This window comes from Podarcis gaigeae, assembly GCF_964106915.1.
Source record: "Podarcis gaigeae genome assembly, chromosome: 3".
Taxonomy (NCBI): domain Eukaryota; kingdom Metazoa; phylum Chordata; class Lepidosauria; order Squamata; family Lacertidae; genus Podarcis; species Podarcis gaigeae.
In genome coordinates this window covers 3783407-3810654 of record NC_139680.1, presented here as the reverse complement: position 1 = coordinate 3810654, position 27248 = coordinate 3783407, and the positions used below count along the sequence as shown (strand labels likewise).

Below are 27248 nucleotides of genomic sequence, written 5' to 3'. Positions count from 1 at the left end.
CATTGCAAAGCAGGAAGCAACAGAGGTAGGGGGTGTGTGGAGAATATATATATATATATATATATATATATATATATATATATATATATTCACTGAAGCAAGAAAATCCACTCATTTTCAGAGGAAGGAAGCTGCCTAAAGGTACAACGAATTCTTCTGAACTCCCTAGAAAAATAAAGGTAAGTTATTTTGGGGATATCACCAAAGTTACATTGCTGTGGTGCATATCGCTTAACTCAGACAGTGTTCTATAATTATTATTATGTTTTTAAACTTCCATTTTTCCTAGAAGCTCCAGGTAGTGCAGAGCCATAGTGGGGGGTGGGGAAGGGGGGTTTGGCCCTGGGCGCACATTTTGAGGAAGCACAATCATGCTCCCCCACAATGTTATGGATATTGATGGTAAAACCACTGGACTAAGGGACGGGACGTATTTTGCAAATGAAAGAAGTATGGATACTGAATCATTTTGCACAGGAATATTCTGATGTAAGAGTTGTGCATGGCTGAGACAATGAACTCTGTGGCTTGCACTGAGATTGCAGCAGCAGCATCCTGCGTTTGTCTAGAAGGCAAGTCTGTCATGTTGTGGTGCCTCTCACTTAAAAAAAAAATAGTAGCCAAATATATGTGGTTGCACAGGTATAGCTTGTGCCCAATGGCCTTAAAGATGCCTTGGAGGTGCTTGCCCCCTAGACTAATTTTGCCTTCTAGACTAATTTTCACTAAAGTTCCATGCTGTTCTATAGTATTGTCACCACTGGATTTGGTGGGCAAAGATTTAAAGTGGACAATGGCCTGGTTGACACATCACAGTAAGCCAGAGTATGGCCATATTATTATTATTATTATTATTATTATTATTATTATTATTATTCCTATATGACCTTTCATCTGACGACACAGGGCAGTTTATAATATAACACAAAAATGCATACCATAGTAACAAAAACAGTACCTACCTGTATAAAGGTAAAGGAACCCCTGACCATTAGGTCCAGTCATGACCAAATCTGGGGTTGCGGCACTCAACTCGCTTTATTGGCCGAGGGAGCCGGTGTACAGCTTCCGGGTCATGTGGCCAGCATGACTAAGCCGCTTCCGGCAAACCAGAGCAGCACACAGAAATGCCGTTTACCTTCCCGCCGGAGCGGTACCTATTTATCTACTTGCACTTTGGTGTGCTTTTGAATTGCTAGGTTGGCAGGAGCAGGGACCGAGCAACGGGAGCTCACCCCGTCGCAGGGATTCGAACCGCCGACCTTCTGATCGGCAACCTCTAGGCTCTGTGGTTTAACCCACAGTGCCACCCGCGTCCCTCCTACTTGTATACACACAGTTTAAATAGTCATAGATTTAATTAGCCAAAGGCCTGAGCAAATATGAATGTTTTTGTCTGGTGCCTAAAGATATGTAACAAAGGCACCCAGTGTGCCTCCCCGAGGAGAGCATGGCACATGGATGTGCTGGTTCCCAAAGAGGTGCTTGCACCCATTTGGGGGGCTTTTTAATTTGATACAGGACAGCTGCTAAGCCAAGGTTTGGCTTAGTGAGTCATCTAAACCCAGAATTGTGGTTAAGTTCACTCTTTATCCATGAGGATGGACTGATATGATTATTTAACTTTTTTTCTCCTTTTAAAAAATGTATCTACTACTTACAAGCTTCTGGATAGATCAGAAATATTTTTCAGTGATAAAAAAGTGGCCCTGTGCATCGGCACTGGAGAAAAAGCTCTCAATCTACTGTTTTAATGTGCTAGCAAGTCCTGGTGAATGATCCTGTTCTCAGTTTCTTGTTATTGACATTTTGTATCTCTTTCAAAATATTTCTAAAGTGTTCAGAGCCTCAACAGCAGATGATACATTTTAAAAATAAAAAAGAACTAAATGCCACTGTCACTCATTCCTATTATAACCCTTCTTTTTCAAAGAGCTCTCCATCAGCAGCTGCAAAGGAGAGCAGGTTCAGTTAATGAAAAATGTCACTAGCGGAACAAATAACTAGCATTAACCATTCAGAAGTATAGGTTCTCTGGTCATTGCAGAGGGCTCATGATGACACAGCAAACTCAGAACAATACTCAGATTCCTGCTTACCTATAGTATTTAGTTACTGTTCACAGCTCAGAAGGAAACAAAGTTCTGGTGTACTATTAGGAGAGGCCGGAGTGGTAGAGGGCAGTCATGGATCATTGCTCTGTGGCAGCCTTTTTCTCTTACCTGCAGATGGGGAGTGGAGGGAGGGAGAGAGCAATAAAACATCAAAAGATTTGAATTACTGTGATATGCTGCTTCCATCTCTCTCTCTCTCTCTCTCTCTCTCTCTCTCTCTCTCTCTCTCTGTGTGTGTGTGTGTGTGTGTGTGTCTTTCTGTCTCAAGTAGCTGGCTTCTACATTAAGGATTTATTATGTATATTGTTATAGGATTGGGGTTGTGGTGGTTTACATTATATCTTTGGATCCGCAGCCAAGCCTGGGATTTTTTTGAATCTAGTAGAGGGAATCTGCTGAGCTGCTTGAACCTGTCTCTTTTGATATGATAATGGGGCTGGTAGACATCCATTTACTTGTTAGACTTGTTAGCGCAGAAAGGATGTGTTGCCAGACAGACAACTGAGATCTGGGGACTGAGCCTTTCTCCTGGCTGGGTGTTATGTCATCCTAAGAAGCAGGAGATAGTCTAAGTGTAAGCCAGGAGGTGAAAGGACTTAGAAAGGCTCCCCTTTCTCAGCTGAATCCAAAATTATGGTTTTGGATACTCACCCACCCAGAAACTAACGAGAAGGCAAGATCTGTTACAGTGTAAATGCTGTGAGTCCCTTCATCCTATGCTTGGGTTGTATATATGTATAAAAAGCCCACATATCCTAAAGATATCACAGTCTCCACTGACCCATACCGCGCAACTGTCCTGTTTTTACCGGGACTTAGAGAATTAGAATTATAGAATCATAGAATCATAGAGTTGGAGGAGACCACAAGGGCCATCGAGTCCAACCCCCTGCCAAGCAGGAAACACCATCAGAGCACTCCTGACATATGGTTGTCAAGCCTCTGCTTAAAGACCTCCAAAGAAGGAGACTCCACCACACTCCTTGGCAGCAAATTCCACTGTCAAAGTTCTTCCTAATGTTTAGGTGGAATCTTCTTTCTTGTAGTTTGGATCCATTGCTCCGTGTCCACTTCTATGGAGCAGCAGAAAACAACCTTTCTCCCTCCTCTATGTGACATCCTTTTATATATTTGAACATGGCTATCATATCACCCCTTAACCTCCTCTTCTCCAGGCTAAACATGCCCAGCTCCCTTAGCCGTTCCTCATAAGACATCGTTTCCAGGCCTTTGACCATTTTGGTTGCCCTCCTCTGGACACGTTCCAGTTTGTCAGTGTCCTTCTTGAACTGTGGTGCCCAGAACTGGACACAGTACTCCAGGTGAGGTCTGACCAGAGCAGAATACAGTGGCACTATTACTTCCCTTGATCTAGATGCTATACTCCTATTGATGCAGCCCAGAATTGCATTGGCTTTTTTAGCTGCCGCGTCACACTGTTGGCTCATGTCAAGTTTGTGGTCAACCAAGACTCCTAGATCCTTTTCACATGTACTGCTCTCAAGCTAGGTGTCACCCATCTTGTATTTGTGCCTCTCATTTTTTTTGCCCAAGTGCAATACTTTACATTTCTCCCTGTTAAAATTCATCTTGTTTGTTTTGGCCCAGTTCTCTAATCTGTCATGGTCGTTTTGAAGTGTGATCCTGTCCTCTGGGGTGTTAGCCACCCCTCCCCGTTTGGTGTCATCTGCAAATTTGATTAGGATGCCCTTGAATCCATCATCCAAGTCGTTGATACAGATGTTGAATAAGACCAGGCCCAAGACAGAACCCTGTCAGAAGCTGCCCCAGGTTACAGAAGCTGCCCCAGGTTCTGATTCCATCCCGGGATGTCTTGTGATTTCAGGCAAGGGGGTTCTGCACCTGTGCCTGCTGGCCAGCTGCTGCCACCCAGCACACACACACACAAAGAGGGCTGCAGCATTATGAAGTACAAGGCCACTTCTGGACATTCGTCATTGTGTGTGTGTGTGTGTGTGTGTGTGTGTGTGGCATTGGGCAGGCGATGGCAGCAGGCAGGTGAGTGGCGATGTGCAGTGGCACGCAGTGGTAGGCACAGACACGCACAAGCTGGTAAGGTGGCAAGTGAGCAGCAGTCGCAGGAAGGGGGGGTATGGTGTGAGCTGGCCAGCAGTGGTAGCAACAGTGGGGTGGTGAAGGATAACCCGATTTCTTCTTGGGAAATGTTGGAGCATATGCTGACCTTCACTCCAAGGATGCTAAACCTGCATAAGTAATGGCATCCCAGGAATCTCTTGCCACTCAGAGATTAGGCTGCATGTAGCAACAGGTAATTTCCCAAAATTTCACATGGAAACTTAGCACAAGTGTTCTCTCACATGGATCATGATAACTCTCAGCCAGGCCCTGTCTTTGTAACTCTAAGGGCTTATCTACACTTCCTCTTGTTCTGCTACTTTTCCCCAGGGAAAACCACTCTTTAGCATACAATCAGAGCAAATAGAAATCAGGTTTCTCACAAACTGCTCTTTGTTCCAATTTGGAGCTAAAGAGCAGGTTTTCCCTGGGAATGGAGGAGGGCAAGGGGGAAACTGCTCAGATCTGTGCCTAGAAATTGTGGGTCAAGTGGAAAACCACTTGGACCTGTGCTTTCTAGACATGGGACAGGTAGAAGTGTGGACAAAGACTTAGACACATGGTAACCAAGACTGACATCCTTAGTTTGAGGACACATGGTTAGGATTGTGCTGTACCACGGTCAAATATTTACACTTTCTCTTAACACTAAATTTTGTCATTCAAAACAATATATTTTGACTTACTGAAGAGGCCTCAAATTGCTTTAATGATCCCTGAAGGAAATCTCTACTCTAGCTAGACTGCCCAGTGTGCTGCTGTAGCCATGAGTTTTCTAAATCAGGGGTGGGTTGGAGCAGATGATCTTTATGTCCCTTCCAACCTGATGATTCTGTTATTCATGGGGAGAAGAGGGACCTGCCAGATCTTTGAAATTTACTCAATAAGTAAAGCAGGCTCCCTGTTTCAGAAGATCAACCAACTTACAGAGGCTTATGAAAATGGCAAGCAGGGCGCAGAGCTAGCATGCTCAGTCCTAAGGGGCCCCCTCACATGGTTTCAAATTACACTGGTAAGGTGGATGTTTTAGTGCCATAGATATATTGCAGTTAAGATGATAAATGTGTCCTGGTTTCTTTGCTTTTCAGCCATGATCCTGCTCATTTTGTGTGCATGCCTGGCTGCAGCGCTCCATCAATCTTCTGCACAGGTAGGACCTTGGTTTATTTGTAGAATGTGGGTTTTCATAAAAGGCAAACTGGTTCCTGACACGTTTGCTAAGTCCACCTATACCAGGGGTCTGCAACCTTTAAGACAAAAAGAGCCACTTGGACCCGTTTCCAAAAAAACAACAACAACTGGGAGCCGCAAAAACATTGCAACATTTAAAACAAATATAACACTGTATATATTGTTTCTTGCCTTAATGCTGTATATACAGGATCGTGCAGTCAGCTGTCAATCTCAAGAAAAAAGGACAAATAGCTAATTAAAATATTTAATTTACAACCAGGTAACCAGGTTAATGGGACTTTTGCTCCTGAACCTCAGTGCTCAGTGTCTGCACATCAGGGCTGTAAGACGTCACCTTCATTTTCACACAGGCTTGCAAGCTGTCATCTGTGAGGCGTGATCGGTGTTTGTTTTTAATATAGTTCATGTTGATGTTGGAGAAGACCTGCTCACATACATATGTGGAACCGAAGATCGACAGGACTCCAAATGCATACTTTTTCATGTTTATATAAGTGTTGGGGATGGCATTCCATGTTTCGAATACAAGTTTGTCCTGTTTGGGAAGGTTTTCAATATCACTCCATTTATGATTCTGAGCCAGAATGGCCTTCTGACGGGCAACATCCTCAAGAGTAGCGGTCAAGCATTTGAACTTGGACACCCATATATCTTTGTCGGCTATATCGGCCAGTTCCAGCTCAAGATCAGGTTGACTTACACCTGGAAATGCAGTCATATTCAATAGGGATGGATCGATCGCCAGGGGAGTGACAGGGAAGGATAATGTGTTTTTTTCCTCTCTGAACCCACAGAATCGTTTCCCAAACGAGCTTTGCATTGCGGTGATTGCAGACTTGAAATATTCCAAATTTATCGTATCATGACTTTGTTTGAACTCTCTCAAAGAGGGAAAGTGAGACAGTGTACCTCTCTGGAAATCTTTGACAAACACTGTCAACTTGCGCTCGAATGCCAAAACCTCCTCCAGCATGTGCAGGGCTGTGCCTCCTTTCCCCTGAAGGGTTGTATTTAGCGTGTTTAGATGGGCTGTCATGTCTACCATAAAATGTAATTTTTCCAGCCACTCTGGCTGTTCCAGCTCAGCAAAGGTAAGCTCTTTGCTGGCCAGGAAGGTTTTTACTTCTTCCAAACATGTGACAAAGCGTTTTAGCACCTCGCCTCTGGACAACCACCGGACCTTGTTGTGGAGCAGGAGGTCCGAATATGTGCTTTCCACCTCATCCAATAGCAAACGAAACTGGCGGTGGTTTAAACCCTTTGCCATTATCTTATTAACAATCTGAATGACCACATCCATCACTTTTGTGCATTCGGGGGGAAATGTTTGAGCACACAATGCCTCTTGGTGCAGGATGCAATGAAATGACAGCAGCGTTCTACCCAGTGCCTTCTGCAGTAGAGCCACAAAGCCCTTCTGTGCTCCTCTCATGCTCGGTGCCCCATCAGTAGCCACTGAGACCAGGTGGTTGGTGTTTATTTTTTTAGCACTTAAAAAGTCCAGGACAGCCTTACAGATATCCTCACCCCTTGTTTGGTCTTTTAGTGGTATCAGCTCAATCAGTTCTTCCTGTGGCCCAGAAGAGTTCACATATCGGCAGAACAGCGCTATTTGTTCAATATCACCTTTATCTTTGGACTCATCACAGGCGATGGAGTACGCCACAGCTGAATTAATGTCTTGAATTTGCTGTTTGCTAATGTTTTCTGCCATTTTTAGGGTTCTGTCTTTAACAGTCTTCGCAGACAGAGGCATGTCTTTGATTTTATGCACAATTTCATTCTTGTTTTTGAAGTCCATGTATAGATGTTCCGAAACCTTAAGGAATGCTTCTTTTATATACTCTCCATCTGTGAACGGCTTCCCATGCTTGACTATTTCCTGAGCGGCTACAAAACTAGCATATGTTGTGGAATTTGCAGACTTCACCCAATTCTTGAAATTATTTTTGCTCCTATCAACCTTCCTCATAAGTTCTGCAACGGCTTTTCGTCTCTCATCTCCATCTGGATATTTTTCTGCAAAGGCTGCGTGTTTATTCTGGAAATGTCTTGCAATATTTGACTTTTTGTTGTTTGCAAATTTCTCACCACATATTAAGCATACTAGTAAACCAGTCTTGTCAGTAGAGAATGCAAATGATTCTGTCCATGTATCATTAAACATTCTGTTTTCTTCAGAAATTTTTCTTTTCTTGCCTTTATCCATGGCTGGCCTACCGGGGGTCCAAAACAGGGACGTAATTAGAAATCAGAGGGCTCCATAGCAAAATTTGCTATGCCCGATGTCAGGGAACTGACATCAGAGTGAGAGGCGAAGGGGAGGCTCCCAGATTCTGCAGGCAAAGGACCCAGCACCAGGGGGAGAAGCAGCTTGGTAGAGGGGGGAGGAAATCAGCGCAACACCAGGGATAAAGGGGGGCAGATGGGGGAAGCGGAGAGAGAGCTCCGGGATTCTTCTCTGTACATCAGTGAGTAGAACCCTCCACTAGCCACGCCCTCCCTGCGCAGAAGACTCCCACGCAGTGAGAGGAGGAGGCGACTGGGAGTCAGACAGCTTCTATGCTGGAAGAGGTTTAAGAAATGCCCACAGACGGATTCTGCTAGCGACTGAGACAGCTACGCGGAGATGGGCTGTGCAGTCAGAACGGTTTTAAAAGGCAATTAAGCCTAGAGAGGCGGCAGTTTACGCACGAGTAACTCAGACCCATTACACATGCCCCAAAGTGTACCATAAATCATAATCAGTGCCTGATGTAAATAATAATTAATAATGAGGCATTCGTCATTATAAAAATACCTTTTTTGACACTTTTTATTATTTCTTTGTTTGACCCCTCAGAATTACTCCTCCTCATAGAAATAAACATTAAATTAACAAGTTACCTTTTTTTGAGTGTGTGTTCTTCACTCCTCTTCAAAACAGTGACCAGTGTATATGGCCCCTTTCAATGCAGCCTGCTTACAAAGGCGGGAAAGACCAGCAATAAGCTGTTGCATAACGTTCCCCAAGGAAAGCGTTAGCTATTCATAGAATCATAGAGTTGGAAGAGACCACAAGGGCCATCGAGTCCAACCCCCTGCCAAGCAGGAAACACCATCAGAGCACTCCTGACATATGGTTGTCAAGCCTCTGCTTAAAGACCTCCAAAGAAGGAGACTCCACCACACTCCTTGGCAGCAATTCACCAAACTTTCCCCTGCTTAAGTTTAAAAAGGGGCTTCAAGCAACTAAAAAGGGGCTTCAGGCAACTAACTCCACGTGGAATTCCACGCGACCGCGACTTGCTATGCCCAATAATCAATGCCACAAAATGCCACAGAAAATTAACCAGGGCCCCAGTAAACCATAAATCATAATCAGTGCCTGATGCAAATAATAATTAATAATGAGGGCCCAATGTCATCCTCGTCATTATAAAAATAATCCCTCTCTTCGCGCCGCCCAGCCTCCCAAGAAAAAACCCCCACCTCAAACAGTCACAAAGCACAAATTCCACGCGACCGCAACTTGCTATGCCCAATAATCAATGCCCCAAAATGCCATAGAAAATTAATCAGGGCCCCAGTGTACCATAAATCATAATCAGTGGCTGATGTAAATAATAATTAATAATGAGGCATTCGTCATTATAAAAATACCTTTTTATTATTCATTTGTTTGACCCCTCAGAATTACTCCTCCTCATAGAAATAAAATTAACAAGTTACCTTTTTTTGAGTGTGTGTTCTTCACTCCCCTTCAAAACAGTGACCAGTGTATACGGCCCCTTTCAATGCAGCCTGCTTTCCCCAAGGAAAGAACAATTCACCAAACTTCCCCCTGCTTAAGTTTAAAAAGGGGCTTCAGGCAACTAACTCCTCCGCCTCCTCCCCTCGCCTCCTCCCCTCGCCTCGCCTCCTCCCCTCGCCTCCACTCCTCGCCTCCTCCCCTCGCCTCCACTCCTCGCCTCCTCCCCTCGCCTCCTCCCCTCGCCTCCGCCCCTCGCCTCCACTCCTCGCCTCCTCCCCTCGCCTCCTCCCCTCCCCTCGCCTCCGCCCCTCACCTCGCCTCCGCCCCTCGCCTCCGCCCCTCGCCTCCGCCCCTCGCCTCCTCCCCTCGCCTCCGCCCCTCGCCTCCTCCCCTCGCCTCCTCCCCTCGCCTCGCCTCCACTCCTCGCCTCCTCCCCTCGCCTCCTCCCCTCGCCTCCACTCCTCGCCTCCTCCCCTCGCCTCCTCCCCTCGCCTCCTCCCCTCCACTCCTCGCCTCCTCCCCTCGCCTCCTCCCCTCGCCTCCTCCCCTCGCCTCCTCCCCTCGCCTCCACTCCTCCCCTCCTCCCCTCTCCTCCACTCCTCACCTCCTCCCCTCGCCTCCTCCCCTCGCCTCCGCCCCTCGCTTCCTCCCCTCGCCTCCTCCCCTCGCCTCCTCCCCTCGCCTCCTCCCCTCGCCTCCTCCCCTCGCCTCCTCCCCTCGTCTCTGCTCCTCGCCTCCTCCCCTCGCCTCCGCTCCTCGCCTCCTCCCATCGCCTCCTCCCCGGAGCCGCAGCAAAGGCTTTAAAGAGCCACATGCAGCTCTGGAGCCGCAGGTTGCCGACCCCCGACCTATACTAATCAAATCCAAGGAGATCTTGCCAGATTGAGAAAGCACATTCACACCCACCCTTCAAGGTTCATTGAGGTCTGTGCTGGCCAAGCTTGACATGAGCGTGTCTGTGCAAAATAGCCCTAAGCTGCCAGACAGGTGCCCACCTTGCTCCCTCTTCCTCCCTCCATATTTTTTGCTACCTAGAGAGCAAAATCCTGCCCCAACCAGGCTCAAGGTGCTTTCCTGCTGGTGACTGCACATAGAACCCATCTGCCTTTGCTATGCCAGCAGACAAGAAGCTAGCTGAGCTTCTTTCAGAGAAGACTTTCAGAGAACTGACTTCACAGCTCATACCCCTCTGGTGAGTCACATCCAGAGGACAGAGCACCTACAAATGGCCAAAGGAATTTGAAATTAATTATTCTCATTTATTACATCCAGATTATAGGTTTGTAATTTTCTGTTTTTAACTCTCCAGTTTTTGTAGTTTTAAAAAAATTATTTCTGCTGTATTTTTGTTGTTCCCTGCTGCTGTTTTAGCGTTAACTTATAAATGACTTTCTATTATTCTCCAAAGAAATACACAAAATGTTCAAAAAGAAGGCAAAAGGATTACAAGAGAGTTCACAGGGAACAATATTATTACAGTAATACATGATAAATAAGCTACTTTACAAATTAAACCAACTATGAACTCTTTAGATTTATTATAACACTGCTATTGTCTTACAAAAACCAAATAAAAGCATTAAATTGATTCCTGTCCTTGAGATCCTTAACATTTATTTGATGAATTTAACTGATAAATTTTAATCACAGGGTCTCAATTGCTTTGCATATATTTATACACCTTGATTTTCTCCCCATCATTGTTGTCAATTTTATTATTCCTAACGGTTCCCATAATTTTCTGATCAATTCTATTTTAGCTGGTTTTCTACTGTCTTTCATTGTAGCATATAACATCCATTCAAAGGATATATACAAGACTTATATCCATTCAAAGAATATATACAAGACTTATGTCTAGTGCTTTTTAGATACAGAATACTTTACAAAGTTCAGTTGATGCATGAATGGGTTAATAATTACGGTAAGCCCACAACTTAAGCAGGGGTTACATTCCAGGGATCATGCCTAAAGCCAAAATCATGTAGAGTCAAAGCACATTGGGTTCAAAGGTGGGTGGGATTGCAAAAGTCATTTTTTCCTGGAACCTTGCCCCCTTTCCACTTCTATCTATCTATCTATCTATCTATCTATCTGTCTATCTATCATCTATCTATCTATCTATCTATCATCTATCTATCTATCTATCTATCTATCTATCTATCTATATCTATCATCTATCATCTATCTATCTATCTATCTATCTATCTATATCTATCTATCTATCTATCATCTTCTATCTATCTATCTATTGCCACAAGTTTAAATCTGTATGCACACAAGTTAAATGTGCATAAGTTGCGATATTACTGTATTGCAGATATTAATATTGTGCAGCGTGAAGCAATTGGATGCATATAAACTGAGTCCTTTTGGAACAAAAATTGTCCAGACTCAAAAGTATTATTCAAAGTTTTACTAACCAGAACTTCTTCAAAAACAGGTACAAAAACATCCATGTTTTTCATCCAGAAAGTTTTATAAAACATATACATATTCAAGCATAGGATAGGTTCTTCTTCTTAAATATATAACTTAATTACGATCAGAGCTGAAATCAAGGCTCTGTTTTTCCCATGGCCTGCACTCACCTGCATCGAGCCGAAGGCTATGCAGCTTTTTGAGACGCGTCATCATCACATCCTTCCCTGACCGTGCCTGGGAGCAAATGGTCAAGCCAGCTCCCTTTCAAAATGGTGACTTTGCAATGGAATACCTTAATCACATGATCAAGGAGAGTTAAACACTCACACGAACGCTGGCAGAGAACAACAACTCAGCTAGAGCTCAGAGAGAGTTTCCTTCTAGCTTAGTAGAATCTTCCAGCGTTAAACCCTTTGTGACATACATACAAACATCCTCCACTTCAATGTGCCTTTAAACAATTATACTTAACATACTGTACTCCAGTTTGGATGACTTGGTTCATAACCGCAATTACCATACACCAACCACTTTCTGCCTCAGGACAGCAACTCCTCATGTGATAATAGTCATTTTTCTTTTCTTTGAAAAAGCAACAATGTCCCCCCTCCCATTTACCCAATATTTTACTTCTCCACAAAGTTTCTTTCCTAAATAAAAAGTCCCATACTTCATCTGTGGTTACAGTCTGCATGTTTTTCTTCTCTTTTTCTCTATAATCAAGTTTTCCTTGATAATTCTCTTGTAACATAATTCTTGTTCTTCTCTACTGTAAAAATTAAATGCTATTTTTAACTGTTAATTTATAAGTTTATATTTAATAGATTTGGGTCATTGGTTCAAATATATGTTTCCAAATGTAAACCATTCTGGGCTGAGTTTATTTTCATGTGACCTATCAACTTAAAAATATTTATTTGCTGGGAACTCTTATCTACATCCCTATGTTAGCTTGTCAATAAGGACACAGTCTCAATTTCTTTTCTTTCTGTTTCACTTTCTGTATATGGTGTACATGGTTCACATTTTAAAAGTTGCTCCATAAATATGAACACACACATACCCCACAAAAAAACCCCATAATGGCTCATTATTGGACCAGGGCATTATGCCTTGAGTACTTCCTCCTCCCTTCTTTTGCAAGCCTTGGTGTAAGATTTCTGGGGTTTACTAAACCATTGTTTCCCATTATGCCTCAACCAGAAAAGTGTGGCTTAAGTTGTAAATGTGGTTAGGCTATGGTTTGCAAACCAGCATTTGGTTGATGCTTAATTCACAGTTTCCTAGTTCTGATGTTATGGGAAACTGTGGTTTAGCAAAGCCAGAAAACTTGCAAAGGGGAGAGAGAGAAAGGTAGAGGAGGCAGAGCAGGAGGCAACACACAGACACAGGCCATGGTTTATCAGTCTGAGATGGTTGCATCTGAACCCTTGGCCACTGTCTCTTTGGTTGCAGGTCTCTGACCATTTCGCTAGTTTGAGCACCATCAATGAAGACCAGAAAAAGGAGATCGTGGACACACACAATAAGCTACGGAGAGAAGTCCAACCACCTGCTAGCAACATGGTGAAGATGGTAAGACCCATTTTGAAAACCCAACAGAAATGTATGCAGGAACAATACTGGCATTTTAAAAATTAATTCCGGGGGGGGGGGGGCATTTGTTAAGGTAGGAAAATGATGAAACCAGAGTAAAATATAGTGGACAAGATATTGCAACGTGGTTTTGTTTTTACCTGTTGCATTTTATCTAGTTAAGTCACTCTGAAATTTTGTTCTTTGTAAAAAAAGTGGATAAAAAATGTAATTATTGCCAACAGAGCTACAACTATCTCCATTAACCGATGATGAGTACATAAACTACTACACAAATAAATCCAATGTGATGTAAGGATTGCAGCAGCAAACTAGGTCCAAGGAGATGCAGGCTGAAGTACCACTAAACCATGAAGCCACGGCTCAGCCTCCTGGGTCTCAGCCTAGTTAACCTTACAGTGTTGTGTGGCTAAAATAGGAAGAAGAACCACATATGCTGCCTTGAGCTCCTTGGAGGAAAGTCAAGATGCACAAACATAATAAATGAATGAATTTGGCAACATTAGCCATTTCTGGCAATGAGTTTCCTACGAAGTGACCTATTTGCAGTTGCTGTTTACCCAAATTCCACTCTCAAATGCTTGGTTACAGAAAAAAATATATCAAAAACATTGCTAAATAAACCAACCTTCCTTCCTTCCTTCCTTCCTTCCTTCCTTCCTTTCTTTCTTTGCAAAAATAGACTAAACTTTAATTGGTTTAATGTAAATGCCCAGTGCGCTTCCATCGTCACAAGTCCCACTACAGCAGAGTATTTCGCACAGCAGTTGAAGAAGGGCAGGAGAGGCAGTATCTTTTCAAAGAGGGGTCTTGGAGCATGCGGTTTGTAACTCAAAGATAAGGTTTATTTACAAAACAAAAAACAACCCTGGCGAAGAACCACACATCTCAGCAAACACGCCCAAAAAGGGGAGAAAAGGGAAGAACAAACACACAGGAGACTATTTATACAAACTCATGTTCCTGGAAGCCTAATGACCTCCAGCTGCTCAGTGATTAGAGCGTTTCTGCTACCCTTTAACCCTTTGATAGCAACACCCCCTCTCGCTCGTAACACTGAGCTGTACCAACCTTAATTCAAATTTAAACCTGAACAGAAACATTTATGAGATTGCGGACTCAAAGCTTTCGTAAAACCGTCTGCGAGATTTTCTTGGCTTGGACAATACTTTAGTTCAATTAAACCTTGTTTTACACTTTGGCATACATTTTGATAACGGATATCCAAGTGTTTTGTGTGGGCCTTGAATTGACCTGATTTAGCTAGTTTAATACAAGGTTGGTTGTCTTCCCACACTCTGATAGGTAGGGAACATTCTCCAAACAATTCTTGTACCAGTTGCTTATAAAATTCCAGTTCTCTACATATATCTGATAATGCATTAAACTCAGATTCAGTTGAACTTAAAGCTATAAGTGACTGCTTTCTTGATCTCCAACCAATTAGTGCATTTCCAAATTTTATCGCCATTCCTGACACTGATTTTCTATCTGGTCCAGCATCTGCCCAACTACTGTCGGCCCAACATTCAAGTTGTGTGCTGCCCTCTGCTGATAGTTTTAAGCAAAACCTTTTGGTAGTTTGGAGATACCTTAAAACTCTTTTTACTCCTTGCCAAGCATGCATTGATGGTTTTTCAGCTTGTCTACACAGCATGTTGACAGCATATGTTATATCGGGCCGAGTCCACTGTGCAATGTGGAGTAGACTGCCTATCGCTGACTGGTAAACCCCGGGATTACTGAACTCTGTCTGTTGCTCGGCTTGAGCATCCTTTATGTAACTTAGCTCCATTGGGGTTTTAACACCAGCACAGTTGTCCATTTTAAACCTTTCCAGCAACTGCTGGATCTTAGCTTCTTGGCTGAGCCAATAGTTCCCATTTTCATCTTGCTGAATTTTAACTCCTAGATAAACAGATACATTGCCTAGTGATTTTATCTGAAACCTTTCTCCAAGCTTTGTGGCAAATTGTTGTGCAAGTTTATCATCCTTTCCACTGTATAATAAATCGTCAACAAATATCAAAACTGCTTCTTGTTCACATCCCGAGCCTTTTAGATAAAGACACGCATCTGCTGCGCTCTTTCTGAACCCCATGCTCTCTAGAGCATCGTTTAAGCAGGAATTCCAATTACGGGCGGACTGTTTCAACCCATAAATGGATTTGTGTAGGCGCCAGACCTGGTTTGGCTTGTCTCCTTCAAAACCTGGTGGTGGTGTCATATAGACTTCCTCCTGTAAGTCTGCATTTAAATAAGCCACATTGACATCAAAATGAAACAGCTTATTTCCCTTCTTAGCTGAAGAGGCTAAAAGCATTCTTAATGACTCCGATCTTGAAGTAGGTGCATAGATTTGAGAATAGTGAACACCTTTGCGCTGCGAAAACCCTTTTGCAACTAGTCGGGCTTTATATTGCACCTCCTCAGTAGTTGTGGGCTTTAAACGATATACCCATCGACAACCTACAGCTTGTTGCCCTTTCGGAAGCTCTGTACTTGTAAACACACCGAGAGACTTCATTGAAGCCATCTCTTTTTCCATTGCTTCCTGCCACTTAACGGCTTCTGAGCTTGGAAGCTGTTGTACCTCCATATAGCTATCTGGCTCACACTGTGCCATATTTACGTATACACTTGTCACCTTAAACCGCTCTGGTGGCTTGCCCTTTGTGGCACGATTTGACCTGCGCAATTGTTCCTCTTGTGCCCCCTCTGACCGTTGGCTGTCAGAATCTGTCTCAGACTTAATATCTGGATGTGCCTCTAGGGATAAAGACCTCCGTTTAGATACCTCCCTTGGGCTTGGTGTTGCAGGCGACCTGCTTCTCTTTTGCTGTCTGCTAGGCCTACTGACTGGCGATGTTGGAACACCCCTAGATTTTGGCTTTTCTACCTTAGGAGAAGGACCTTGTGCCTGGTCAGAATCTGCATCTGAACCATGTGCACCATCCTCTTCTGGCTCACTACTCTCTGGACTTTCATTCTCAGCATAAATGCCTAAATCATCTCTCAAAATGTCAGGGTTAGCATGTAAGTGAGTCCATCCGGACTGCTCACAAAATTCAGCGCTCCTACTGAGGACCACTCTTGTAGTATCCCCATTTGGGTTCACGAACCTCCAAGATTTGGCGTGTGGTTCGTACCCACAAAAGATGAGTTTCCTAGCCCTTGGACCTCCCTTTTTCCTTAACGCTTTTGGGATAAGTACATAGGCTGGACATCCAAACACCCGAAAGTAATTAATTTTGGGTTTCTTCCCATATAAAGCAAAATATTGGGTAGTGCCAATTACAGAATTATATACTCGATTCAGAATATGAGTAGCCGCCTGCCAGGCTTCCGCCCAGTAACTTTGAGGGAGTTTAGCATCAAACAACATAGAGTTTGCCAACTCTTGCAGAACCCTGTTTTTACGTTCGGCCACGCCTCCTTCTTGGGGGGAATAAGGTGTAGACAGACGATGCTTAATTCCCTTTTTCTTAAAGAAATTCTGCAACACAGACCCGGTAAATTCTGACCCTCTGTCTGTCTGAAAAGCAAGTACTCTAGTACCGAATTCAAGTTCCACTGCATGAACCCAATTTTTAACTGTTTCTGCAGTATCTGCTTTTGTTTTGAGAGGAAAAAACCATGTAACCTTTGTTTTGTCATCCGAGAGACACAGTGCATACCTCGAACCTCCCATGCTAGCAACAGGCATTGGGCCACATAGGTCCATATGCACAAGTTGGAATACTTTGTCAGATTTCCTATCTGAACTGGGATAGCTGCATCTATGAACCTTCGCCCTTTTGCATGCAGTACAATCCAAATACTTAGTACATTTGTTCATTTTGCACCCTTCTGATAATTCAGGTTGCCTTTTAACATACTGAAAATTAATATGTCCCAGACGGCGGTGCCATAAATGGACACAAGAATTATGGGTAGGCGTGTTCACACAACCAGCATGAACCTGTTCAACTTCATCTGGACTTGTCTCAAAATAATATAACCCATCTCTGCATTCCACCTGCAAAAGAGATACGTTATTCTTTGAAATAGTGCAAACCCCATTTTCAAACACAGTTTTAAACCCATTTCTATCAAGTTCTGACACAGACAAAATACACCCCTTCAATCCCTTTAGCACGTAGGCATCAATTTCTGTTTGCAAACATTTCAAGAACACTGTGCCTACGGTCTCTAAGGAACGTTTAGTTGAATCTGCCATTGTCACAACTTTAAGGGTTTGCAAATGTCTGCAATTCTGCAAACGGACACTAGATGGCGCCACCAGGTGGTGAGATGCACCACTGTCGATCAACCAGCGTAGATTGCTGCCTTGGCCACGCCCTTGCATCAACGCCATTGCTGAAGCCATGTGCTGTGTGCTGTGGGAGTAGCCACGACCTCCTCCTCTTCTTCGACGTCCCCTGGAACTCCTTGTCTGGTAACTAGGGGTAACGGCCTTGGTGCTGTCTTGACCAGGTTCACGTGTGCAATTCCTAATTAAATGGGAAGGGGAACCACAGCGAAAACAGTGTCTAGCTGCAAAAGCATTTACTGTGTGCTCAAACTCAGCATCAACACTCTTAGGCACAGCATAACTCCCCTTTAAAGACAAACCTCTTTCTCTTTGCCTTTTATCCTGTTCATCTGCAAGCCGAGATGAAATGTATTCAAGGGTTAATTCAGTTGAAGGCATAGCTTCCAAAGTTAGAGCTAGAGTCTCATAGCTTTTATCAAGAGAAGACAACAATATGTATGACTGCTGCTCCATAGAGAAAGGAATGCCCAGCTGTCTTAGTTGATTAAAGGCAGACACCATTTTGGCAATATGTTCTTTCACACACGCTCCCGGTTGGAGACGTAAATCAAACAAACATCTTGTAGCATGGATCTTGGCCCCCGCAGTGTTTCTGGAATTTAGCCGCTGCAGAACCGTCCAGACCTCATGCGTGTTCTTTAACTCAGAAACGTAAGGCATTTGCTCTGGTCCCACTGCCAAAACTAGTAGACCTTGGGCTTTCCTGTCACGTTTCTGTGAAGCTGCTGCTGTTGCTTTGTCTTCTGCAGACGCGTCTGCAGCTGCCTGTAAAGGCGGTGCTTCAGTACAACTCCACAACTCTTTTGCTTGCAACCAAACCCTCACTCTAGCCTTCCAATCTTGCCAATTTTTCCCATTGAGTCGCGTAAACGGGACAGAAAAACTTTCCTGGGACTCTGCCATCCTCCCTGGGGCTTAGGAACGATACTCACACACCTGTAGACCGTCTCCCAGCTGCTGAGGTGGCTCCTTGAAGAATAAGACGTCTTCCAGCGAGTACAAACTGCTCAGTGCCTGTTTAAAACTTTTCTAGGCACATTGCAGGACTCAAGCTGCTTTGAAAGCTTTCGTTGTCGGCAACCGCTTCTGACTTCGCTCCAGTCCTTGCATAAATCACTCTGAACTGCACTCCATATCTCCTTCTTGACGTACAAACAACCATAACCTGTCCCATTAAACTTTAATTAGTTTAATGTAAATGCCCAGTGCGCTTCCATCGTCACAAGTCCCACTACAGCAGAGTATTTCGCACAGCAGTTGAAGAAGGGCAGGAGAGGCAGTATCTTTTCAAAGAGGGGTCTTGGAGCATGCGGTTTGTAACTCAAAGATAAGGTTTATTTACAAAACAAAAAACAACCCTGGCGAAGAACCACACATCTCAGCAAACACGCCCAAAAAGGGGAGAAAAGGGAAGAACAAACACACAGGAGACTATTTATACAAACTCATGTTCCTGGAAGCCTAATGACCTCCAGCTGCTCAGTGATTAGAGCGTTTCTGCTACCCTTTAACCCTTTGATAGCAACATGCAGTACCAAAAATGCACCTGATTCGACTAGATAAGTAAGAGAAGCATAGAAAGAAATCCTGGGAACATAATGTGCTTCTAAATACCTATAATTTTAAAAAGGCTTAATTTCCACAATTGGCCATGATTTATTGAACCAGGCTTGTGACAATAGCTGAGAAATTGTCTTTCAGTGTTTAGCTAGAATATCAACATCACCATAGTTACAAAATCCACTGGTAATTGATGCATCACTGTTCTATAAACTTGTAACTCACTAATGTATTTTTATCTGTACATAGAAGTGGAGCGATGATATACGAAAGATTGCACAATGGTGGGCAAACCAATGCACATTAGAACACAGTGCGGCATCTGATAGAAAACTAAGTAAGTAAAGAATCCATCTTCCAGCAAATGTGAGTTCAAACAGATTATTTAAAGTCGAATTTTGTTAGAAGACATTAAATCTATTTGCTGAAGAAGAGAATAACAAATATTTAATGCAATATTTTTCTTTGAAAAAATTAATTTGAACTTTTATTTTAATTCAGTCCAATATCAAAAGAAACGCATGAGTGGCACATTTAAAATATGCCAATTGGCCTTTGCAGCTGAATGTTTTATATCTTCATACCACACTATATGCAGGTCTTGGAATCTGCTCCCAAAGTTTGGGGGTTGGGAATACCTTTTCAGAACTGGAGTCACAGAAGCTGCCCTGTACATACAGACCTATCCATATTTCTCTTTTGAACCAAGCCAAAGACTGTGCTCCTTGAAATGTCTCGCATATATTCCAATAAGTCTTCCAGCAGCGGTAATCTCTGCCATCGATAGCAAATGGTATCCAGGTAACAACCTGGGTGCTGTAAGTTATACATTTATACATATGAATGCCCAAGTGAGGAACTACAGTGAAATCTTGCAGTATTGCCATAATTTGAAAGGGAGTCTAACAGAACAGGGATGGGGGGACTCTCCAAGGGGGAAAGGGGGGAAAGAACACTTATCTCCTTCCCACCATTCTGAAAGCTGACCCCACTATCATGTAAACATGCTGAAGTGCTAAAGTTTGAGATAGGTGTCAGCCCTGAAGTTGAGCCTTTTGTTGGTCTATAGCAGGGAGAAACTTCCCAAGGAGTATGAAAGGGAACATTTCCCCCTTCCCTTTCCTCTTCTGTCCTCTTCGGTCTCCTGAAGAGGAGTGTTCTCCTGAAGAGGAGAACAAACAACCAAGTGTTGTTTGTTCTGATTCAGTGGTAAACAGCAGGTTTTCCCAGGGGGAGGCAGCAAGACAAGGAGAAGTGTGGACGAGCCCCTATTCTCTCTCCCTCTAAGTCTCTCTGCCAACACCCTCAATATTCCATGGCCCCATGCTTCCAGTCTTCTGTGGGTTCTGCAAGACAGTGATCGCCGGTCCTTGTCAGGCTATTTTGGTTTGCGCCTATTTAGATTTATTTCCTTTCAATTTTTACAAGTGAGCATACTTCTGTGTACCCTGTATGCAGAAACCTCTGCCATTTAGAGGTGGATGTATTTCACCGCAGAGCTGATAGGCTGAGAAGACCACCAGCACTCCACGTAAACAGCACTGGTGACCACATGCTTGAGGTGGTAGATGGTTTTGCCTACTTGGGTTCCACCATAACCAGTAATCTCTCCAGTGACACTAAGCTGGGCAACCATATTGACAAGGCAGCTATGGCAAAAGCTCGCTTCTCCAAAAGGGTATAGGAGAATGGGGTGCTAAGGATCAACACCAAGAAGAAAGTCTACCAGGCTTGCATGTTCAGTACACTGCTGCATGGAAGTGAGTTGTGGGCAACTAACACCCGCCAAGAGCAACACCTCAGGGCCTTCCATATGTGCTTTGTCGGAAAGATTTTGGGCATATGTGCTGTGTCGGAAAGATTTGGGGTTGCAAAACCATGTCATGTCAGGGGAGAGACTTCCTGGCCCTTTCAGTACATGGGACTCCATTCACATACAAGAGCAGTTTGATAGTGGAATGGACTCCTTCAAAAGGTGGAGGGCTCTCCATCACTGGAGGTGTTTAAGCAGAGGTCGGGTGACCATCTGTCATGGATGTGTTGGTTGAGATTCCTTCATTGCAGGGGGCTGAACTCAGTGATCCTTGGGGTCCTTCCAACTCTACAGTTCTATGATTCTGTGATTCTATTACTATGTTTTATGTTTACTGTCAGAGGCAGCAGGTCTCAGTATAAAGATAAAGGAGAGGTTTCAACAAAGGAAGAATGTTAAATTTTGTAGTTTTTTGTGAAAAACCAATAAATAAGTTTTTTTTAAAAAAAGAATTAGGGGTAAGGTCATTACAGATTTATAGAAAAGAAACTAAGTCCTAGACCAGGGTTGGCAAAATTTTTTAGCCATGGGCCAGTCCACTGTCCCTCAGACTTTGTGGCGGGCAGAGAAGCTGCACCGGGGGGGAGCTGGAATTAGAAGTGAGGGGGGCAAGTAGTCCTCCTCCCCACCCCCCAACCCCAGCCGCTGTGCTTACCTACCCAGGGGCCACTGCTGCTTCTTCCCATGGGTAGGCAGAGGGAGCTTGTCCGCTCCGCAGGAACACCAGGGCAGCGGGGGCAGGAAGATGAGCGGTGCGAAAGGGCTGGCTCCAGAGAGGGCCTGCTTAAAATGGCGCTCAGCCAGCTCAGCCCAGCCCCCTTCCTCCTCTAGGCAGAGCAGGGAGAAGCCAGGAGGAGGGGGGAAGGAGGCGCTGCCGCAGTGGGGGGCATGGAATGGCGCAGGGGGAAAATGGTGCAGCCTTAACAAAAGAATCCCCATGCCGATCCACAGATAGTCCGCAGGCTGGATCCTGAAGGCAATTGGGCCTGATCCGGCCTGTGGCCCTTAGTTTGCAGACCCCTGTCCTAGACAGTATAAATGCTACTTTTCCTGAAGCACATGCAGAAGTAGGCAAGCCTTCAAGTTCTTGTAAATAATTGTTTTTCCACTTGCAGATGGCACATCCTGTGGTGAAAATCTCTTCATGTCAACTTCCCTCAAGAGTTGGACTGAAGCCATTCTGAGTTGGTATAATGAAAGACATGACTTTCTGTATGCTTCTGGAGCAAAGACGGAAGGAGCCGTGATTGGCCATTACACTCAGGTACTATGACACTGGTCAGAGGTTAAAAAGTTTGAACTATTTATTTACAAATTTAACTAGCTGTTTCAAAAGTGTTTGGAAGGGGCAGACTAGCAAGCCGAGATATCAGTTATTATAGCAGAACAAATATAGCAAAATATGTCAGTTCTCAAAGCCCAAGAAATGTAACTGAGGATACTGTCAAGAAATTTCAAAATCAGTTAAGCCTAAGATTGAAATTCAATGACAATATCCAAAATGCATTAGCCTTGCTGAATGTTGCGCCATGGTAAAAGAAACATTCACTACCTGGCTATGTTTGATTCCCTCATAACATCTTCATCCTTGTTGAGGTTTCCAATTATTTTTTAAAAATAATCTATTTCACTATCTTTAATTTCTCAAAGCAGTTCACAAGAGTATTTAAAACAAATCACATGGACCCAAATGCCTTTGCAAGGTAGACAGAGAGGTTTTTACTACTGAACAGCTCTTTATGGGAAGTAAGTTTGAATACATTGCACAAACTGCCGATTCTATAGGAGAGGTTTGCATCAATGCATGTCTGTTAGACTGATTTGTGATGAATCATATTTATTATTTACTAGAGATGTAGGAGGGGAATTCTATTCAGTTTGCATTTAAAGGCAAACCTATTGCACTGTACATGTTAGGGGAAGGTGGGATCTGTGCAATAGAATTGCAGCACGGAGATAGGATGTGAAGGGCCCATTTCAATACTCCTTAAGGTTGTCATGGTGTGCACTCAGATTTACAGTGTGATCACATTCATGTCCATTTGTGTATCTGCAGGTGGTTTGGTATAATTCGCATCTAATCGGATGTGCTATTGCCTTCTGCCCAGACCAAGAATACCAGTTCTACTACGTTTGCCAGTACAGTCCTGCGTATGTATTAACAGAAGAACTTGCTGCCTCTTGCAATGCTGTTTTTATCTTTAAGTTTAGGGTTAGCAGCCAACCTGTATTCTGTACCATTGACCAATAACATTGTACTTTTTTGAGAAATCCTCACAGGGGACTGGAAAACCAGATTCAGCCAGACTCCACCCTGCTGCTTCCAGTTTCCTCCAAGCTCTATACCAGGGGTCAGCAAAAAAAAATTAGTCACGGGCTGGTCCACTGTCCCTCTGGTGGGCCAGAGAAGCAGAACAGTGGGGAAGCTGGAAGAAGAGGCGAGGGGGGCAAGTAGTCCTCCTCCCCACCCCCCACCCCAGCCACAGCCGCTGCACTTACCTTCCCTGGGGCTGCCACCACCACCACCGCTGCTTCTTCTCATGGGTAGGAAGATGAGCACATCTGCTCCACTCTCTGGCCCACAGGTGCAACAGGGCCAGGGCGGCGGAGGGAAGATGAGCGGCGCAAAAGGGCTGGCTCCAGAGAGGGCCTGCTTAAAATGGCGCTCAGCCAGCTCAGCCCAGCCCCCTTCCTCCTCTAGGCAGGGCAGGGAGAAGCCAGGAGGAGGGAGGGAGGGAGGAGGCGCCACCGCGGTGTGTGTGAGGGAGAAGAGGGCAATGGAATGGCGCAGCCCAAACGAACATAATCCCCACGCTGATCCACAAACAGTCCGCGGGCCAGATCCTGAAGGCCGTGGGGCCTGATCTGGCCTGTGGGCCTTCGTTTGCCGACCCCTGTTCTATACCCATTGCCCGCCAGAGTCTGCTTCATGCCATTTATATGTTCTGTCAGTACTGAGAGTAAGGTACAGTAAGGATCCTTTGCTGATGGATATGGGAATAAGTTTCCCTTCTCTGCCTTCTCTCTTGGCAGCAGCCACCTGGGATTTTCTTCTGCATAATGTGGCTGGATGTGTTCAGTATAATGTGTTCTGCATAATGTGGTCCCCTGTGCCTGGAAGTGGCATGTGAATGACACAACTCCATGAGGGCAGCCAACTGCAGGGGTCAATCCTACACAGTTGGCAGATTTCAATCTTGACCTCCAAAGCGCAAACAAAATGTATTATATGCTCGAAGTACTATTGCTGTGTAGTTCCTTTCAGTAACTGCTTTCCTTTCTTTTCAAGGCAGCCTGCAGCATCTTGCTCCTATGTGGTGGTTTCCTCTACTACAGGAGGATAGGAAAATTAGTTAAGCAAAACAAATCTATTTAGTTGGGTGCAGCACATAACCTGCCACTAGTTTTGTTTACCTATTCATATTGGTGCTTCCCTATTTGCGGCCTTCCTCATAGGTCACTAGGGACTCAGCTACCTTAGTAAAGAAACAAGGAACTGAATGTGTTTTAAACATGCAACACTAGATGGCGCCAGAGAGCAGGAATTGTTTAAAACTACATTTCTCATAGGAATTTTTTCTTTTGTTAAAATGATCTAATTTCTGACTAATTTATAGCGTTTTCCCCCTGTGTTTAAATCTACCCTATGTCTCATATTCATTGCTGAATATATCTTACACAATAAACAGGTAAAAGTATTGTCTCGTGGCAGTTCACTTGGCTGCCAGCAGGTGGCACTGTGAACTGCAGGGTGATGGCAGACTGAGCTCCCAGAGCTATGGGGCCGCTGCAGCCGTTGCAGGACGAGGAAGGGGGCGTTGTAACCCTTTTCTCTAATCGCAGTTATGCAGAGGCTGAATATGATTCCACAACAGCAACAGCAATTAATCGGCATATCCTCAAAAAAACACTTCATACACAGCCCTGAGACTTGACCTCTCATTACGAAAAGAAGTTTGGGGCTTCAACCTTAGCTTAGATGAAGCCCCGATCTTCAGTGCCTGCCAGTTAAACTTTGGGTAGCAAAGCCCTCTGCTGGGAGCTGGAATGATCTGGCCAAGGTCATGTGGATTTCATTGGATGGTTACTGGAACAGTTAAATAAAATCTGTGAATTCTTTTTGCCCAAAGCAGCTAATATGGTTTGGTTTCTTCACCCCATAACTTCCAAGGCACAAAATGTTCTGTTATGTTTTGTATTGCTTTGTTTGAGTGTTGTTGATTTTTCTGATCAAACCTGGCCATGACTCACCCCAAACAGTGTTTGTTATGACCCCTGTATACACCCCTGATCCAGACAGACAGTTGGAGGCTGGAGTGGCATCCAGTGTGGAGCTGACTCTGGCTCAGGGTTCAGGGCAGTCTAACTATGGAAGATGGAGAGACAGCTGCTGCAGATGGACAAGAAACCCAGAGGAGCACCCCAGGCCACTAGGGCCTATAGGGCCAGAGCCTGGACCCTCACAGGTCCCTTCCACCAGGAGCATAGCATGGTGGGGCCGGGGGGGCATGGCCCCAGGCACACAATTTTGAGGGGGTGCAACTAGGTGCCCGCCCAAGAACCCCCATCCTGCCCTGCCTGCTGCCAGGGGTCTCTGGGCCCTGGAGCCTGGCCTGGCCTCAATGATAACAATAACAATAATAATAATAAATTTTATTTATATTCCGCCCTCCCCAGCCGAAGCTAGGCTCAGGGCGGCTAACATCAATAAAACAGTACAACAGTACAATGCTGTGTCCCTGGTCCCCTCACTAAATGGCTGCCCAGCCCGTGCTCCCTCGCTCCTTGCTTAGTGAGCAGGCACGGACAGAGGGATGCAGGCGAGGGGCAACCCCAGCATGGCCCAGCCCAGCGCTTCTCTCTGCGGGCATCAGGGAGAATCAGCCACCAAGGGTTGTGTCAGCCAGCTGGGCTCCCCCTGCACTGGGGGGAAGCAGCACAGCACACCCCGCTTGGCTCCAGTGGTGAGGGCTGGGTTGGCGTGGAAGGGTCTGTTCATCCTCAGCGCCCTGCCTCTGCCTGGCATGCATGTGCAGGCACCCCAGGCATCGCCAAACAAGACGATGCCGCTGCGTGCCAGGAGCACACCAGAGGTGAGGTTAAAGAATGGAGGAAGAGTTCCAATGGCCAGGGGGTTGTCCCTTTAAGGCTCTGAAGCAGCTCTGGAGCCTGTAGGAAGCGCCTGAATAGAAGGCCTCAGTCTGCCCCCAGCCTTTCTTGGAGCAAGTTACTCGCTTGGTGCCTAGATGAATGATAGAGGGGTGTGTGAATGTGTGTTGAAAGTAGGCTTTAGGTTAATGGTACTGGCCCTAACCAACACTGAAATGTGGCCCCTGGAAAGCTCTCCCGAATGCAGTGTGGCCCTTGGGCTGGAAAAGATCCCACAGCCCTGATGCAGTGGCCAACATCTGTTTTTGGAGTGGGCATCAACCCCTCTAGCCAGCTGTTCTCTTCTATACCCCACACAGCCCGTTCCCCTCCTAACATATTTGTTGTGTGGAAGATTGAGCAACTGGTGCCATTTAGGAAGGCCATCTCTCAAGACAGAGAAAAAAAAAAGATATAAACTGCTGGTTTTCATTTATCATTCCAGAGGGAACATCAAAGGCAAGATTGCCACCCCCTACGAAGCAGGAGAACCCTGTGGGCGCTGCCCAAATGATTGTGACAAGGGATTGTGCAGTAAGTTTGAGAATGTTAAACTATTGTGAGGCAAAAAGATTCTGGCAAACTCTGAGTGCCCTTAAAGAAGTTTGTGAAATTATCCAACTAATCCTTGTACATGAAAACCATAACCCTTCTCTTAAAAACAAATATTCAACACCAGCTGGGCCCCAGAGTTTGCTATGGTGGAAAACAGGATGCTGAACCTTTAGTCTGATCCAGCAGGAGACTCTCCGAGAGAGTCATTTTTGTTTTGTTTAAATTTTCTCCGGTTTGTAACACTCTCTCTCTCTCTCTCTCTCTCTCTCTCTCTCTCTCTCTCTCTCTCATTTTTAGCCAATCCATGCACGGAAACAAATCTTTATAGCAACTGCGTGAGCTTAAAGAATCAAGTGGGATGTGATCATCCTATAATGGAAAAGTGTCAGGCTTCTTGCAAATGTCCCACACAAATAATATAAGGCTCCTGAATTTCTTACTTATACCAACCATCTCTTTGTATTAATATAACAATACATTCTGCTAAATTAGACTGTTGTTAATTTTTGATTATCACTGATCCATAGACTACTACAGGACAAAACCATTTTATATGTAAATGGTTTCTAATAATTTTTTTACATGTAATTGTAATTGTTTATAGTTATTACAAAAATGAATTTAACATTAGAATTTTCCTCTCTGTCTGATCTGCAGTCAAACTAATAAAGCTTTTGAGTCTGAGAAAACAAAAGAAAA

General features: G+C 44.5%; 1 protein-coding gene across 1 annotated transcript; it reads left to right on the top strand.

Annotated features, from left to right (window-relative positions):
* The first annotated feature begins 4 nt into the window (after nt 1-4).
* LOC310840605 (cysteine-rich venom protein helothermine-like) lies at nt 5-27248 on the top strand. Its single transcript, XM_083730845.1, has 8 exons — nt 5-179; nt 5300-5361; nt 13018-13137; nt 19283-19370; nt 21962-22110; nt 22903-22997; nt 26440-26528; nt 26847-27248. Exons 2-8 carry the CDS (start codon nt 5302-5304, stop codon nt 26969-26971), a joined length of 726 nt encoding a protein of 241 aa, XP_083586971.1. The 5' UTR covers nt 5-179; nt 5300-5301; the 3' UTR covers nt 26972-27248.